General features: G+C 37.7%; 1 protein-coding gene across 11 annotated transcripts in view; it reads right to left on the bottom strand.

Moving 5' to 3' along the window:
• LOC126237049 (mitogen-activated protein kinase kinase kinase kinase 5) overlaps positions 1-19,655 on the bottom strand; it is a 312,327-nt gene that overhangs the window by 193,339 nt on the left and 99,333 nt on the right. For all 11 annotated transcript variants that reach the window (XM_049946813.1, XM_049946817.1, XM_049946814.1 and 8 more), the window contains exons 7-8: positions 11,656-11,737; positions 5,971-6,078 (exon numbers count right to left, since the gene is read on the bottom strand). In XM_049946813.1, coding sequence (XP_049802770.1) covers positions 5,971-6,078; positions 11,656-11,737 — 190 coding nt within the window. The remainder of the gene's footprint in view (positions 1-5,970; positions 6,079-11,655; positions 11,738-19,655) is intronic.

The raw sequence follows: 19,655 nt of genomic DNA, 5'->3' as shown, positions 1-19,655 counted from the left end.
ATGTGGTCCACATCCAAGGGTGTGTGTCAGCATCTCCTAACAGGTGGCTGAGTCAGCATTTAGCCAGTGATGCCAAGTGGTGATCTGTACTTGCAGCAGAATGGTTGTAGGCACTTTGACCACCCTGGCCACCAGCTAGTCGTGTTTTTGTTTGTCATCACCTTAATTACACCCGGTGTTGGTTCCCAAGCCTTTCTGAGACTATGGCTGCAGTCCCGGTTGGTAAAATTGCCCTTGGTGCAGGTTTTGATAACTTTAACAACATTTTCCCAATATTTTGACATTTGTGCAACAATGGTAATGCATTTGTATGAAACTTTCCATTTTCATCTTTCAATCAACTTTTTCCACGTTAATAATATGTTCTTGTCTTTCCTACTGTGTTTTCCCATACTACTGGTCTCAATTTTTTTTATTTTCTTTGCCAATGCTGGACTTTTTCATATTCGGTTCTTGAAACCCTGAGCCTAATGACATTTGTTCTGTTTCTTTACAAGAGCTCTCTGACTGACCAAAAAAGTAAAGCACTCAGAAGACACGGTTGGATATCACTGAACTTCATACATGTACACGTCATCAGGGTATGTAAATGATTGTGAGTTGCAATTCTCTGTGACAGATAGAATGGTCACCACAGTGCATTAGTGTTGTTCATATTTAATGTTGTTACCGCGCCTGTTGGGAGCATAAACAGCAAGGGACATTGAGATGCTGTGTATTCATGTGAAACAGTATTATCAGCTCTTGACAGTGTTTGAAAGGGACCTTGTTGTGGGTCTCCATTTGTCCAGCTGATCGAACCATGCAAAATCCTTATTTTTGGGGCCTTGGAATATGACACTGGCCCGTTGTTGGACTATACAGGAAAAAGTGGAAAGGCATGCTTGTTGTCAAGGTTCCAATAGACTACATCTGACCACTGTAAGGGAGGATCGCCATATTGAGCACCAAGCATACAGTACCCCTTGAAATCCATATCAAATCTGCCATCTGAGAACAAGTCATGGACTCCCTGTGTCATCCCGTACCATCAGTAAGAGATTAGCAGTGGCCAGGATATGGAATTACCAACCAATAGGTAGGGTCCTGTTAACACCTCAGCACAAATGGCCAGCTCAGCATCATCGACAAATATGGCAATGATCTGGGCAGGAACACCATTCATCCAATGTTTTTGAAGGCACTGTGCTGTTACTAACGGTGCCATGGTGCAGGGAGCCATCAGGTATGACTTCTGGTCACAGCTGGTAGTGACTGAGGGAAATCTGACAGCCTGACAGTATGTCACAGACATCCTGCATCCTCCCATGTGACAATATCATGGTGCCGTTTTTCACCAGGGCAATGCTTGCTCATACATAGCAAGTATCTGGAATTGACTGCTTAATACTGAGGTACTCTACTGGACAGTCATATCTGTTCCCAATACAACACACGTGAGACCAGCTCAGATGTCAATTCTGTCCCAGTGCCAGTGTTCAGGTTACCAAGGCCTAGTTTCAAAGTTATGGTACCAGCTTGCCTCAGAAGAAGATACAAAGACTTTACAACACTCTTCCTAACCGAATAAGTCCACGCATCCAGGCCAGATGGAGTGCAACATCATATTGATAAGCGGACTTGTATTGGTAAGTTCTTTGTAAATGTGATTTCATTTTGTAATCACTGAAATAACATCACATATCCTCTCAACATGTGACACTTCATTTCGTTTGCTCCTCTCCTTCTGAGGGTTTCACTTTTGCATCAGGCAGTGAGAGAGAGAGAGAGAGAGAGAGAGAGAAAGAGAGAGAGAGAGAGAGAGAGAGAGTGTGTGTGTGTGGGTGTGTGAGCGCGCACGTGCGCATGCTTGTGTGTCGCCACATACATAGTAAATTAAAAACTACTTTTATTTCTAATAGCTCTTGAGTGCCAGTTCACAACCAGTACAGCTTTATCCAGACTCACATGTCAAGTGGAAAAATTACCGGTACATACCATGATGATTCAGAAAAATGTCTACTCAATCATTCAATCTAGAGCTTTGGAAATGGTACCATCTACTTAAAAATTACTATTAATTAATGTTATACAAGTAAACTTGCCTTTGGATATATTGCAAACAACTTTCTGAAACCCCACAATAAGCTTTCCAATTCCTCAACCACCTTCTTAAAATACTAGACAAGTAACAAACTACTGTGACAATAAAATATAACTTATGCTTTTTAAAGAGAGAGACCAAGTATAGTGTCACACACACCAAGGAAAATTACATACAGGAGTACAATGTGTCACTCAATCACTGTAACTATAAGGGAAAAAAAATAAAAGAAAAAAAAAGAGAGGAAAATAAAGGAGAGAGGAAAATAAAGGAGAGAGGAAAATAAAGGAGAGAGGAAGAGAGGAAAATAAAGGAGAGAGAGCAATAAACTACTTACAAGCAACAACGGAACTGAATGAAGAGCCATACCATTAAGGACTCTAAGCTAAAATAACAAAAACCAGAACTCCATGGATGAGAGAAAAATAAAAATATGTCTGCAAATTTCGAACATGTAAAAAACATAGCAGAGAGAAGGTGGTCTTAATGTGAAAAATTTAACACCGGCAGGATTACTCATAATGAGTTAGGTGATGTACCACTTTCTCAGTTTTCTCTTCTTTTTAAATGGCATCTTGAACAACAATCTGGAATACACTCAGCCAACAGAAAGGATCTGAGTAAGAGCCACAATTTGTTTTCATTATCCTTCTTCACACCTGTACTTCTAAGCTTCACTCTGTCAGTGACCCCTCTAGTAACTGTTACCGAAAAATCATGCCGTATTACTCTCCTTCGTACATGTCAGCAAAGGTTAGCATGCAGTATGAGACAAGAGTCTTACTTTACACTGTTGCATGTCGTCGTTGTGATGTTCAGTCCTGAGACTGGTCTGATGCAGCTCTCCATGCTACTCTTTCCTGTGCAAGCTTCTTCATCTCCGAGTAACTACTGTAACCTACATTCTTCTGAATCTGTTTACTGTATTCATACCTTGGTCTCCCTCTACAATTTTTACTCTCTGCGCATCCCTCCAATGCCAAACTGATGATCCCTTGATGCCTCAGAATGTGTCCTACCAACCGATCCCTTCTTTTAGTCAAGTTGTGCCACAAATTCCTCTTCTCCCCAATTCTATTCAGTACCACCTCATTAGTTATGTGATCTACCCATTTAATCTTCAGCATTCTTCTGTAGCACCACATTTTGAAAGCTTCTATTCTCTTCTTGTCTGAACTATTTATCGTCCATGTTTCATTTCCATACATGGCTTTACTCCATACAAATACTTTCAGAAAAGACTTCCTGACATTTAAATCTATACTTGATGTTAACATGTTTCTCTTCTTCAGAAATGCTTTCCTTATCATTTCGAGTCTACATTTTATATCCTCTCTACTTCAATCATCATCAGTTATTTTGCTCCCCAAATAGCAAAACTCCTTTACTACTTTAAGTGTCTCATTTCTTAATCTAATTCCCTCAGCATTGCCTGATTTAATTCAACTACATTCCATTATCCTCGTTTTGCTTTTGTTGATGTTCATCTTATATCCTCCTTTCAAGATACTGTGCATTCCATTCAACTGCTCTTCCAGGTCCTTTGCTGTTTCTGACAGATTTATAATGTCGTCGACAAACCTCAAAGTTTTTATTTCTTCTCCATGGACTTTAATTCCTACTCCAAATGTTTCTTTTGTTTCCTTTACTGCTTGCTCAATACACAGATTGAATAATGTTGGAGACAGGCTACAACCCTGTCTGACACCCTACTCAACCACTGCTTCCCCTTCGGACCCCTCAACTCATAACTGCCACTTGGTTTCTGTACAAATTGTAAATAGCCTTTTGCTCCCTTTTTTACCCCTGCCACTTTCAGAATTTGAAAGAGAGTAGTGCAGTCAACATTTTCAAAAGCTTTCTCTAAGTATACAAATGCTAGAAACATAGGTTTGCCTTTCCTTAATCTATGTTCTAAGATAAGCTGTAGGGTCAGTACTGCCTCACGTGTTCCAACATTTCTACGGAATCCAAACTGATCTTCACCGAGGTCAATAGTTTTTCCATTCATTTGTAAAGGTTCATGTTAGTATTTTGCAGCCGTGACTTACTATACTGATAGTTTGTTAATTTTCACACCTGTCAACACTTGCTTTCTTTGGGATTGGAATTATCGTATTCTTCATGAAGTCTGAGAGTATTTCACATGACTCACACACCTTGCTCACCAGATGGTAGAGTTTTGTCAGGGCTGGCTCTCCCAAGGCTATCAGTTGTTCTAATGGAATGTTGTCTACTCCCGCAACCTCGTTTCAACTTAGGTCATTCAGTGCTCTGTCAAATTCTTCAGACAGTATCATATCTCCCATTTCATCTTCATCTACGTCCTCTCCCATTTCCATAATATTGCCCTCAACTACAGCGCCCTTGTATAGGCCCTCTATATACTCCTTCCACTTTTCTGCCTCCCTTCTTTGCTTAGAACTGGTTTTCCATCTGAGCTCTTGATATTTATGCAAGTGTTCTCTTCTCTCCAAAGGCCTCTTTAATTTTCCTGTAGGCAGTATCACTGTTGCATATATGTAAAATAAAGTTAACATTCTAAACTGCAGAACAAAATGGACTGCTTCCTTTCATTTCACAGGAATTGTATAGCAGTGATATTACAAACAGGCACTGGGCCACTATCATGAACTACACCCAGGTGTCTGACATCTTTTCTTCAGTTCACTTCCTGGTTCTATTCCTCCCTTTTCCATTCTTGCTTTATGTGTTCTGATTATCCATATTTTATCTACAGGATATAACAGAATTCCATTGTTAAGCATAGCTAAAGTCAAAGTTCCTACTTTTAGTATTGGTCTGATTATAATTTTAATCTTTCACGAAGTATCATTTCAGTCCAAAGTATGTGGCGAGAGCAAATTTCTGTGCAGGCATCAAGTCATTTCTAATCAAGATAATAAGGTATCTGACTGGAAATATCTAGTCAGGTTCTAGCCACTCTGATAACACTTTGGAGAAAGGCCACTTAGAAGAATATCTGGTCTAAGAAATTGGCCATTTACCTGTTGTTATTTAAAGTGTTACAAGAATATATGTAACTATTCTTTCTCCAAGAGTAGTACACACTAATAAAGGACCAAGCTTCAAGATTTATTTTTCATATTTGCTTTAGTTCTTTGATAATTTACAAATTTTAAAACAATGATGATAGAAAGTGTGATTATCCTCCCAACAAAAAAGTGAGAAGAGAGTTATTGAGCAACTTCTTCCTCTTAAGTGTCCAAAATTCCTTTCTCATGCAACAAACATGACATATTTCTAGTAGAATTACAGAAAACTGTGAAATCTAATGAATACATGCAACATGACCTCAATGCGGTCATATTAGCTCAGCCATTCATGACAGTAGCTGTTATGTTCACTCATGTTTCTTTCGAAATAATTTTAGAAACTGACAACAGAAGGCAGCACCAGTCAAGGGAGAGGTAGTGAGGCATCCACACATTTCTCCTATGAAATGAGTCTGGTTTTCGAGCAACAGGTCAATCAAGCATCGAAAAAAATCACAGTCCAACCTATACTCGGGCTTGGTCTTTTTTAACACAAAGTTGTGCTATGCTTGGGCTTGGTCTTCAAAGTACTAATCCTCATTTCTATAGCTGTAATGTTAGTTCAGTTTCATATCAACTAGTGAACATTGGTGAAGGCAAGAGAGAAATGTTTTCTACAATGATCTAAATAAGAAAAAAATTAAAGATAATATAAGTGCTATTCAGTTCCTAATGTTTGGCAAAAAATGATCATTTTATGTATTTTGCGTTAATGTGACACATAGCTGAACAAAGAAACAAACAGATCCATAGACCGTGATTTCAATAAAATCATACTGTAAAACTTGCATCTTATTCAAGACAACTTGAGGAGATTTGACCTGCACTTACCCCATCATCATCTGGCTCCAGATCAGTGAACATATGTGATGGGTTACTCACTTTCTGCAGCAGTTCAAGTGCAAGTCTTTTTGACATATCACTTTGGAAGAAAGGATGCTAAAGGACAAAAAAGAGAAACAATAATTAAAAAGAATATTTCTCAAACTTTTTCTTATATTGTAGCAACTTACCTATGAGAGATACATTGATTGATAAGTACAGTTCCGGCAGAATTTGAATAACTTGGGAATAAAGCTGACCACTCACCAAATAGTAGAGACATTTAGTCACTGACAGGCAGACAAAAAAGAATGAAAACTTTGCTAGCTTTCATATAAATCCTTTAATAGCTGCCAGCACAATGTCAATGTAGGTTGAGCTGGTGTGTGTGTGTGTGTGTGTGTGTGTGTGTGTGTGTGTGTGTGTGTGTGAGGGCACATTTGTACATGTAGCCTATTAAAGGATTTGTTCGAATGATAGTAGAGATATCTTTATGTAACTTTGATTTTGTGTAACTTTATGAAAGTAAATGAAATCAGTAATAAGTTTATTCCATACTGAAACAAACTGCACAATAACTAAAGCAAACACTCTTTCCCAAATGACAATGTACTCGAAAACGGAAACTGACAGATGTAGATAGTAAATGTATTATGAATTCATCATATACACAGTAATCTACTGGAAGTTTCGACATCGTATTACATTGGAGGTGGGAGCTTTTGCTTGGATGGGAACAAAACAGATGCAGTATAGGAAGTATGAAAGTGAGCTTCAGTGTTTAAGTATGTTAATATTATTAACAATGACCATTGCTGCAATCTAGCAACTATTTCTACAATTTGACACTTGCGTACACTCTCATTTTCAAAACTACGATATTTGTTACTCATAATCAGATATGCTGCTGTTTGTGTTTCCACCTGCTATGGATGGTATTGAGAGCTATGATATGATTATGTATACATGTTAGTGTTTCAATGGTCTGAGAGCCCAAATTGGATATCATGTAAAATGCAGTAAATAAAAATATTTGCTAATCAAGCAATAACAATAAAGGTGAAATCACGTCTCCAACCTTTGAGGAAGGTTAACGTTAACCACCCAGTCAGCAACAAGGTCATTAGAGATGGAGCTCACACCTTGGTCAGGAAAGGAAATCTGCAGAGTCCTCCTCAGATGAATTATCCTGGAATTTGCCTTACAATATTTAGGGAAAACATAGAAAACCTGAATCTGAATCACCAGATGGGAATTTGAACCGCCATCTTCCCAAATGCATAAGTTTCCATTTATTTTACATAAAATCAGGATGCGAACTATTTAGAAATCTGCAGTTAATATGTGTGAAGCCATAAGTGCATAATGCTTCAGGAGACCCACTGCATTTACCTTTCATGTTTATAGCAAATACATCTTGTGTAATAAGTATCATTGCTGCAGCATGCAAAAGGCATTTTGTTTATAAAAGCGTCTTTTTCTTTTATAATCCCTCCCCCTTCAAGTTGTGATATTGGGTCTGCAATGTAAGACTAATCGAATGAAAAAAATAATTTTGCTGCTTGGTGAAAGCAGTAATAGGAACAATTAGAATCAGGAACCAATGTCACAATAATAAAAACGCATAAGGCTTCATAAGACTATTAGACCTTGATATTCTTAGGTATTGAGAAACAAAGGTAGAGTACACACACACAGTGTCAGAAACCCACAGGCTGGAATTCAAGTTATTTTGCACTCGAAACACCATCAGTGGCAGGAGGAGGCAGCATGAACATTAATTACATGATGAATACAATGCATTTATACAGACTTCTATTTCATTTTAAGAAGCTGCTTTCCAGTATTGAATACACTAATCCCAGTAATGACAAACCATTAAGTATGGATAACAAATGCTGTCAGAACCTCTTATAAAGGAAAGCCACAATTACTATCAGCTGCTGTGATGCCACTACTCCGACAGCAATGATGCTCAGGCATGTCCTCTGATGTGGTCCGCTAGACTAAGGCATTTAAGCGGCGTAAAGCCAGACTGACTGTGTGTAAGTTGTGGTGCGAGCAGTGGAGTGCACATCAAGAGTGTTATTGTATTAGCTACAGTGTTATTCTGGTGGGATCTATTTGTAATATACAGAATTCTAATGCAAGTTGGAGTGGACTTTGCTTAGGCGAGACTGTGTTTTTTTCATATACGGAAGAACTACAACAACTCCTAATGCAAACAGTTACATGACAGACATGTTTTCCAACTTGTCAAATTTTCAACTCGGAGAGACAAAAGGCTATGTTCTTGTCAGAAAACCTCAAAAGTACCATCTAAGACAAAAACTAGAGTCATTAATGAATCCAGCAGAACTTGAGATGCCTAGATTGTTTTCTCAGTTCCAAGAACATTTTTCAATGAAGAAACTTATTACTGAATCAAATTTCGAATTTTGGCAGTGAAAAAAGAGCCTCAATCAGTTACATGCAGACTGGGCTGCTGACCTACATGGTGTAATTAAGAATTGTAATTTTAAATGTTTGTGCGGGCAGAATTATGCAAACACTCTAGTCAAGGATGATACAGCATGTCTTATTTCTGATTCAGAGCTGATGAACCACACACTGAGGAAATCAGATCCATCTCTGGTGGAAGTAACGTAAATAGCTGAAGCCTATGAAACTGCCTATGATGGAAGTAGATGTCATGATAGTCAGCTCCCCAGCACCTCTAATGCAGAACATCATGGTACCTCCATCGGGCCCTCCACCTCCTCCATGGTCAGGATGATCTCATAGACAACTACGCCAGTGGCCACATCAGCAGCAGCTCTGTTGCTCGGCTGTTGCCATTGCATTTACCAATTAAGCAGCACGTAGTCCCAACAGAGCACAATATGCTACAGGTGTGGCAAATAAGGAAAGAGGGAAGGAGAGGGAAAGACGAAAGGATGTGGGTTTTAAGGGAGAGGGTACGGAGTCATTCCAATCCCAGGAGCGGAAAGACTTACCTTAGGGGGAAAAAGGGACAGGTATACGTGCACGTGCACGCGCACACGCACACACACTCTCTGTGTGGGCAGGGGCACCAAGAAGGAGATTGACCTGCACCATAGTGTATTAGAAATTTGTTTAAAGGGACCTACCAAAACAGAAGAATGTAGTGCATTCGTAGTGTCTACCACTTGGTAAGGTATAGGTACTGTGCCTAAATGAAGAGGGCAGTATCATGACAAAAGTCAGGGCAGTATCATGACAAAAGTCACACAACTTGTAGAGATTATTTTGGTAAGTTTGAATACTTGTTCCCACTCACAGTGTTATGTTTGTATGAAGATACATGTGTCGAGAAGAACACCTACATTTACACAGGGTTCCTCCAGATTGTGATAAATAGTGAATAAATCCATACTCGGAGAAAGTAGTAAGCGAAGTAAGAGTAAATAGCAACATATGCTTGGGTAATGAACACTCAGAGTTTACAATTGGCAAGGGAACAGAGAGATCCTTGTCCTTACATAGTTTAAATTAATCCAAAGGTACATGATGTATTAAGTAATCAAGTATTAAAAGGAAAACTGTTATAACCATCAAGTAATTTTGTATAAATACAATAATATTGTACATAATGAACATGTATAAATATCGTGTGTTAGAGCTAAGGAGGGGGATATGTAGTGCCTCAAGAAATTCGGAGAAAATTCTAGACACACTCGTATTTTCACTGTCTCGAACACATGTTATTTTAGAGATAAGGGTGGTAAAGTAGAACTATGTCTACTGCCCCACAATTAAGTGTGTACAGGACGGACGTGTATTGGATGGGCAATCGGCACGAGCAGGTAGCCAACGAGCCCGCCTGAGAAGTTAAATGTACCGCCCATGGAGTAAACACATCATACTCTGTGAAATTAAAAAAACATTGTTGGTATAAACATTTGAAGGTTGTTTAAAGAAGAGACTTTTATTCATTCTCTCATCTTACTGCTGTAAAGTCGGGACTTGTTAAGCTTGGAGAGATTTATAAACTGTATGTATTAAAAGACGATTGTAATAGAGTCTGTCGGTCCAGAAGGTGTCGATCTTACGAGAAATGTTTACTGTATGAAAACTGCTACGTATTATGAAAATACAGTGTTCAAAGCAATATCGCATGTGTCGAGTTATTTTAAAGTATAGAAAATTCCTCCACAGTAGCATCTATTCTTCGGAGAAGAAGCTGACCAGAAAATTGCCGCCTGTTATCCTGAGAGAAGATCGGCAAAGCAGCTCCAAGTAAGTTCGACAGCCAAAGGGGGAGTGAGAGTCTTGCACACTAGTATCACACTGCCATCCTTAATCACCGGTAACTGCCGTTACACCTGTACCACCTTTAGAATGCAATACAACAGCAATTCTCAGTGGCATGCATTCAACAAGTTCTTAGTAGGTTTCTAGAACTATAAGGCACCAGATGTCCATGCACAGGTCACAGTTCCCATAAACTGGTGGGCTGGTGGTTTGTGGATGCAGTGATGGCACCAAATAGTGTTCCAGATGTTTTCCATTAGGATTAGAGAATGCAGGTTTAGTGACCAAGATGTCAACAACAGTTCACTATCATGCTCCTCAAACCACTGTAATACCATTAAGGCCTTGTAACATGGTCAATTATCCTGCAAGAAAATACCATCACCATCAGGGATGACATCAGGCATGGAGGGATCCATTCTTGTAAACCAAGACATCAAGGTGCCTTAGATTATAGCCATAGGTCACATGGAAGCCCTGGAATGTCCCCCATGGCATAATAATACCTCCACTACAGTGTGTTCATGATGCTGTCATGTTTCAAACAGCCATTTGCCTGAATTATGGTGTATCTACAGACAACTATCAGCCAGAAGTAACAAGAACTGCGATTCATCCAGTCAGGTGACAGGCTTCAATTGACCCACTGTCCAATCTCAATGATGCTACGATCACAGCAATCATAAATGATGATGTCGTTGGGTCAACATGTAAACACGGAATAGTTGTCTGCTGCAGAGTCCCATGTTCAACAATGTGGGGTGAACAGTCTGCTTCAAAATACTTGTGCCTGCCACCAGCATTGTACTCTCTCATCATAACTGCCACAGATTGCTTTCTATTCCACTTTACAGAGAAGGCAAATCTCTAATATCCACATTCTATGATGAGGTACTGACATCCAATAACTTGTCACTTTCTTATGGTTTCATCATCGTTCAACTATTTTCCACATATAATCAGTAGTGTAGCACCCGAACAGCCAACCACCTTTGCCATTTCCGAGATGCTCATTCCTATGTGCCAGGGCATAACGATCTGCCCTTTGTCAGAGTCACTTAAGTCAGCGGATTTCCCCATTAGCAGCTCGAATTGTCACTATAATGATTCCCCATTTGTCTCTGCTCTGCTTATATTCTTTCCTTACCACATCACATGCATCACATGCCCACAACACCACCAGGCGGCTTTCAATCTCGCGGTTGGGAAATCAACATATTGCATAAGTTCATCAGTGAATATTTCCATTGAAAGTTGCACCAAACAATACAGTACAATAGAGGACTTTCATGTATGCCTTCATCCTTTTTGTATATAAAGAAAGAGCTTTCATTCATTACTGTTCACCTATACACAAATTACATATTACCTTTACTAAACTAACCAATTTCTCTCTCCCTCTCTATCCATGAAACATACCTGCAGGAGTTTTTCTGCTGTTGGCCTTTTCTTTGGATTTTTTGTCAATGCAACTTTGACAAAATTGTGAAATGTTGGGCTCCTAAAAGAAAACAAAACAATATATTATCATAATATGACTCAGTAAAACTATTCTCAGTATTATCAAGTTGTGAAACGCATCATAGAATATGACAAAGCCTGTTAGTAATACAGTCGGTCACTGATCTGGTAATATGACTAAAGTGTAATTTAGTTTTTACTCACCCTCATCACCAGGCAGATAAAATATACAGACAACAGAGCAGAGCTCAAAATGTTTAAGATCTCTGTTTTTACACTTTTTCTTATCACAGAAGGTAGAATACAAAGTTCCAACCATGTCAGATTCATAAATGGTTTTTAATTTATATGGTGTCACATACATACTCTTTTTAAAAATAAAGAACTATTTTTTTGAAATTATTGTTATCAATTGCCAGCACAAGGAATCTATCAATACAATTCGCGCAGTGCCATACTGTCAAGTGCTTGGTGTTGTCTATCAAAGGTTGGAATGTACCATTTAGTGAAATTTTTAAAGTCGCACTTCAGCTCCAGTCTCTATATCATCATCTGACTCAGTGCAGATATTTTGACTGACTAAAATGTGTTGTAAAAACAACCATTTACAAAACTGGTGACAAGGAAACCACTTCTGATTACAGATCTGCATCACTCCTTCCAGTCCTTTAAAACCATTTAAGAATGTGGTCTGTGACAGAACACTAAATCATTTAACTGTTGTTGTTGTGGTCTTCAGTCCTGAGACTGGTTTGATGCAGCTCTCCATGCTACTCTATCCTGTGCAAGATTCATCATCTCCCAGTACCTACTGCAGCCTACATCCTTGTGAATCTGCTTAGTGTATTCATCTCTTGGTCTCCCTCTATGATTTTTACCCTCCACGCTGCCCTCCAGTACCAAATTGGTGGTCCCTTGATGCCTCAGAATATGTCCTACCAACCGATCCCTTCTTCTAGTCAAGTTGTGCCACAAACTCCTCTTCTCCCCAATTCTATTTAATACCTCCTCATTAGTTATGTGATCTACCCATCTAATCTTCAGCATTCTTGTCCAAACTAGTTATCGTCCATGTTTCACTTCCATACATGGCTACACTCCACACAAATACTTTCAGAAACAACTTCCTGACACTTAAATCTATACTCGATGTTAACAAATTTTTCTTCTTCAGAAACGCTTTCCTTGCCATTGCCAGTCTACATTTTATATCCTCTCTACTTTGACCATCATCAGTTATTTTGCTCCCCAAATAGCAAAACTCGTTTACTACTTTAAGCGTCTCATTTCCTAATCTAATTCCCTCAGCATCACCCAATTTAATTCGAATACATTCCATTATCCTCGTTTTGCTTTTGTTGATGTTCATTTTATACCCTCCTTTCAAGACACTGTCCATTCCGTTCAACTGTTCTTCCAAGTCCTTTGCTGTCTCTGACAGAATTACGATGTCATCAGAAAACCTCAAAGTTTTTATTTCTTCTCCATGGATTTTAATACCTACTCTGAACTTTTCTTTTGTTTCCTTTACTGCTTGCTCAATATACAGATTGAATAGCATCGGGGAGAGTCTACAACCCTGTCTCACTCCTTTCCCAACCACTGCTTCCCTTTCATGTCCCTCGACTCCTATAACTGCCATCTGGTTTTGTACAAATTGTAAATAGCCTTTCGCTCCCTGTGTTTGACCCCTGCCACCTTCAGAATTTGAAAGAGAGTATTGCAGTCAACATTGTCAAAAGCTTTCTCTAAGTCTACAAATGCTAGAAATGTAGGTTTGCCTTTCCTTAATCTTTCTTCTAAGGTAAGTCGTAGGGTCAGTATTGCCTCACGTGTTCCAACATTTCTACGGAATCCAAACTGATCTTCCCCGAGGTCAGCTTCTACCAGTTCTTCCATTCGTCTGTAAAGAATTCGCGTTAGTATTTTGCAGCTGTGACTTATTAAACTGATAGTTCGGTAATTTTCACATCTGTCAACAGCTGCTTTCTTTGGGATTGGAATTATTTTATTTTTCTTGAAGTCTGAGGGAATTTCGCCTGTCTCATACATCTTGCTCACCAGATGGTAGAGTTTTTTTAGGCCTGACTCTCCCAAGGCTGTCAGTAGTTCTAATGGAATGTTGTCTACTCCCGGGGCCTTGTTTCGACTTAGGTCTTTCAGTGCTCTGTCAAATTCTTCACGCAGTAGCATATCTCCCATTTCATCTTCATCTACCACCTCTTCCATTTTCATAAAATTGTCCTCAAGAACATCGCCCCTGTATAGACCCTCTATATACTCATTCCACCTTTCTGATTTCCCTTCTTTGCTTAGAACTGGGTTTCCATCCGAGCTCTTGATATTCATGCAAGTGGTTCTCTTTTCTCCAACTATCTTACCCCTCGTGAGATACGCCTCTACATCCTTACATTTGTCCTCTAGCCATCCCTGCTTAGCCATTTTGCACTTTCTGTTGATCTTATTTTTCAGACGTTTGTATTCCTTTTTGCCTGCTTCACTTACTGCATTTTTGCTACCCACTCTTCTTCTACTGTATTTCTTTCCCCCATTCCTGTCAATTGTTCCCTTATGCTCTCCCTGAAACTCTGTACAACCTCTGGTTCTTTCAGTTTATCCAGGTCCCATCTCCTTAAATTCCCACCTTTTTGCAGTTTCTTCAGTTTTAATCTACATTTCATAACCAATAGATTGTGGTCAGAGTCCACATCTGCCCCTGGAAATGTCTAACAATTTAAAATCTGGTTCCTAAATCTCTCTCTTACCATTATATAATCTATCTGAAACCTTTAACTAAGCAGAACTTATTAACTGCCTTTCAATTTGGCTTTCATAAAGGGATACAAAAAACACTGTAAAAACCTCTCAAATGAAGGTTAATAGAGCTAAACAGGAAAAATTATCCTGTTAGTATATTCTGTGATGTTGCCAGCACCAGTGATTGTATGGCTTACTTCTACTTAGGACACTAAAGTGTTGCTGCATTTATAGCATCCCTCTTGCGTCGATGGAATCTTACCTCCATACAAGAAAGAAGACGGTCTCAGTAACAGACTGTACCTCTGACATGAAAATAACCTGAGAATGAGAACATAACATGTGGAATGCCACAAAGATTAATACTGGGTTCATCTTGTTTCTAACCTGCATAAGTGAACTTACAATAACTTTAAAGGGTAATTCAAAATCTGTAATGTATGTGATGACACAAGCATACTAATCAGGACTCCAAACATAGCAGACACACCTAAGACAATAGCCACAGACCCCTATACTTGGTTCACACCTAACAATTTAACTCTTAATCTTACATACTACACAATTGCAAACAATCAATAATGACCTTTTGACTTCAGAAGTAGACACTAATGGATGTACACTGAATAAAGCACAGAGCATAAAATTCCTTCTAGTCCATCTGGATAACAAGTTATAGTTAACCCAACACTAAATCAAAAAGCTCAATACAGCATGTTATGTTCTTAGAAGCATCTCTCATTGTGATGGCCTAAAGACAAGAATGGTGGCTTGTCAAATGGAATTATTTTTAGAGCAATGCACCTAAAGTAAACAAAGTGTTTAATCAGCAGAAATGAGCAGTAAGAATATTGTATAAAGTAAATAACCATACATCTTGGAGCATTATTAAGGATCTTGAGATTCTTATGCTTCCTTACCAATATCTTTACTCTTTAATGATTTTTGTTGCTGATGACAAAAATCAGTTTCAAATGAACTGTGTTACACAAATTCACAATATGTGACAGGGAAATAATTTTCAAGTAGAATTTGCCTCCTTGATCTGGGTTCAGAATGGAGTTGTGTACTCTGGTGGTAAGGTAGTCAACAAGCTCGCATCCATCATAAAACAACAAATTGGGAATCTCTACCAATTAAAAATAAATGTAGAAGCATACCTCATAAGCCAATGAAAAGCATTTTCTCTGAAAAAATGACTTTGTTTCAAATAAATATTAAGCTGATAACAGCAGGTGCACAGTAGTTATATAATGAATCTCAGGAGGCAGCAGCTTTTCTCAAAGTAGTAGTTTTCTTACTAATTTGCTCAATTAAATTTATATGGCATAAATGTGAAAAGCAAGAGGCAGTACAGTGATAGTTTACTGTACATACAGTAAACCAATAAATTTTCCGTTGTTTGTCTCAAGTTCACGTATACCTTGACTTGTTCCACATCGAGGAAAGTTTCCCTTCTTGATGGGGTCTACAGAACACAATGGCTGGGTGGAAGAATGAATGACTGGAAGAACTAATGAATGAATGAGCACATTAGCAAACTGACGATTCTTTGATGCCTTTGTATGAGAAAAACTTTTCATATCATACAAAATTTAGTTACTTTTCCTCCATCTGTCTTTTTTTCATCTGACTGCCTCTTATAAAATGGTGGAAACAAAAAACCCTTTCTTCTTATGAAGTGCCAAAAATTAATAACTAAGTTCCCACACTTATCAACTTTACAGCCAAATTAACACATCATGGAAAATTAAAAGCCATTATAAACACTTCAAAATAACTCTGCACACACTGTGAATATCTAATGGAAGACACAAAAATAATTACTACCTGCTATTAAGCTGTATTAATTTAACAAAAGACAGACATAATTTCAGGAAAAAGAAATTGATAGAGGAGGAAGATGGTTCAAAAATAAATCAGTCTTTAGTTAACAAATTCACAACATTTTTTTACAACTTTTTTACAACTTTTTCTTAATTCAACAAGATTCTCAGATGTTGTCATTTACAGGTTTTAACAGTAACTTCATGCATAATTTGAAAAACCTGGATACATGCATTTTTATGTACTTTAATTTTTCATAGTAAACTGCACAAGTTTTTCTATTACAATTTCTTGAAGATTCTGTGGATGAAATTTTAAATTAACCTAATTACATGTAATATTACAATGTAATGGAACATGTTACACTAATGATAACAACTTTAACAACAAAGATAGTGAACAGTTACTGATAACTTTTTCCAAAACTCCATAGCAAGGATGAAAGCTAACAAGTTACTAAATTAAATGATGATACTCTGAAAAAGTAGCCTCCACTTTCCAGACAGTATTTCCATCAATTGTGCAATGCAGTTTCTCCAGAATGGGGCATGTTTGTCATAATTTTTACTGCATCAAATATAAATCAGAAAATGCCTAGAGTTAAGCCTGCAGATTATTACATGGATGAGATTTCATGGAGGTGAAATGGTGCATATCCTCTAACAATGTCCAGAAACGTGTGACGAAATATTTTGAGGAAAAATATTTGCTGTTAAAAATGATGATGTGGATGGTAGTAGTAGTTGTGGTCTTCGTTCCAAAAACAGGTTGAAGCAGTTCTCCATACTAGTCTAAGCTGGGCAAGCCTCTTCATCTGTGTGTAACTACTTCAACCTACACCATTTTGAACTTGCTTACTATATGCATATCTTGCACTTCCTCTACAATTTTTACCCTCCACATTTCCCTCCATTACCAATCTGATGATTCTTTGATGCCTTTGTATGTGTGCTATTAAGTGTCCATCAAGTTTAGCCATAAATTTCTATTACCCCCCCTCCAACACAATTCCGTACCATTAAGTTTTCAATCTATCTACCTAATCTTCAATATTCTTCTGTCGCACCACATTTAATTTCAAGAAATTCTAGCCTCTTATTGTCTGAAATGTTTCTTGTCCACATTTATGGATATACTCCACCTTCAGAAAAAATTTCTAACAACTAAAATTTAGATTCTATGTTAACAATTTTATCTTTTTCAGAAATGCTTTTCTTGCTATTGCCAGTCTGCATTTTTTATCCTCTCTACTTCTGCCATTGTTAGTTATTTTGCTTCCCAAATAGAAAAGCCCATCTACTACTTTTAATGTTTCATTTCTTAATATAATTCTCTCATCACTGCAGGCTTTGATTTGATTACATTCTGTTATCCCTTTTTTTCATTTTGTTGCTGAGCCCCTTACAATGTCTCTTCACAACACTGATCATCCAAATGTCAAAGACTTTATTTTTTCTCTCTGAACTTTAGTCCTATTTCCAAATTTCTCTTTGGTTTCCTTAACTACTTGCTCAATGTTTGTTGCAACAAAAAAAACTTCAAACAACAGTAGTCTGATAAAATAATTATTTATATCCAGTGCAGGAAGATTAGGGTTATATGTTTCACCAACCACAATATCCACAAAGATATAGAGATGAAGGACAAGTGAGGTTGGAGAAGAATGGTAAAGGAAATTAGCTGAGGAAATTATTTTTTTTTTTCTCTGGGGCACAACAACCATATATTTGCTGAAGGACTTTTGAAGTATTCTACCTTTGCTGTTTTTTCACAAGTATTCAGTTTATTATACATTGCACGATTGGCCAATTTCAGCTTTACAATAGGGTAATCAGACATCCCATTTTTAATGAGACTAACCTTTTTTTCATTGTGTGTCCCCTTGTTTCACAAAATATTCAACAGGATGCCAAGTGTCCCATCTTTTTGTAAGCAGCAGTAACTTTAACACCCCCCCCTTTTCTTTTTTTGCTTCATTTTGTGTTTTTATTTATTTTTATGACAATTTAATGTCATAGGCTTAGTTTTTTAATATTTTCTTGAGTCTTATTTCGTATTTGGCACAAAAATGTAATAAAGAAGCATTATTTTGGGCACGGGATGAGGAGAGTTGTGAACAGAAGATTATTTGCTACTGCAGAAGTGACAGACTGATGTAACAAGTTTTCATTAAAGAATGTTATAGGGCTATCAATGTTCAATAATATTTGTAATTACGGATCAGCTATTCACTGTTAGATGACATACATTGGCAATAAATGCAACCAACACAATGTCTTCAGACTGTTACAGACCACAACGAGAAGCAGGTGGCAGTTTCAACACCGGGTTTGGCAAGCCTGCTTTAGTGTGCTCCACTGTCTGTTGTTTGCTGTGTGTGAAACTAATGCATGCCTGTTAATATGGGCAAAAGAAAGTGTTCTTTCTTGAAAACTATGAAATAACAGTTTCCTTTTTTGAAGGAAACCACAAGGATGAATGTAGAATGTACATTGTGTCATTCAGTTTTTTTCCATTGAACATGGAGGAGTTGCTGATACAACACAACACATCGGCAGTTTCCACGAGAACTTCTAGCAGTGTTACTTCCTTTGTAAGTTCAAATAAACTACAAACAGAGGAAGATAAATGTATTGCTGTGAAAGAAGGATTATTTGCATTCCACACTGTAAAACAATCATTCTTCCAGCTCAATAGACTGCACAGCTTTTCTCATCAGAGAACTATTTGAGAAAAAATCCACATGTTCTAGGACAAAATGCGAGTCAATTTTAGTGAACATTTTATCGCCATATGCAAATGCATGAAATTCAGTCAGAACTAGATGCTAAGTATGTTTGTGGGAATTAGAGCTTCTTAAAGAAAAAATCAGTAACTTGGAAAAGGATGGTATTTTCACTCAGTCAAAACATCAAATGATTACCAATTTATTTTATGACACTTTTGTGACTTATTTAGAAAAGTGAACTTCTCCATTTCAACCTCTGACATCATTTCATTAGATGACAATGAAAATTCTGTTTCTTGGGTTGAACTTTTAAATTGTCTAATATTGTTAAGACCGTAGATTCAGGTACAACATATCAGATAGATGAAGATGTATTGTTTGATGGGATGGGATGTGTGAACAACACTGTGTCCAAGAAACTTGAGGAACAGGAAAAGAGCTAATTTGGAAACAGATAAGAGATGGTGCGATGTATTCTATACACTTAAAAGTAAAGGTGCTTCATGTGTGTGCTTGTGAGTCGCTCTTGCTCTACCAGGCACAAATGCTTCTGTGGAAAGTATATCTTGAATTGTGAATTTCCTTTTGATAGGTCAGGAAAAACATTTTACCACTGAAATTAATGAAGCAATTGTTATAGTTAAGA

This window comes from Schistocerca nitens, chromosome 2 (assembly GCF_023898315.1).
Source record: "Schistocerca nitens isolate TAMUIC-IGC-003100 chromosome 2, iqSchNite1.1, whole genome shotgun sequence".
In the NCBI taxonomy this organism is placed as follows: domain Eukaryota; kingdom Metazoa; phylum Arthropoda; class Insecta; order Orthoptera; family Acrididae; genus Schistocerca; species Schistocerca nitens.
The sequence above is the reverse complement of the archived record's forward strand: the minus strand, read 5'-3'. Positions and strand labels throughout refer to the sequence as shown.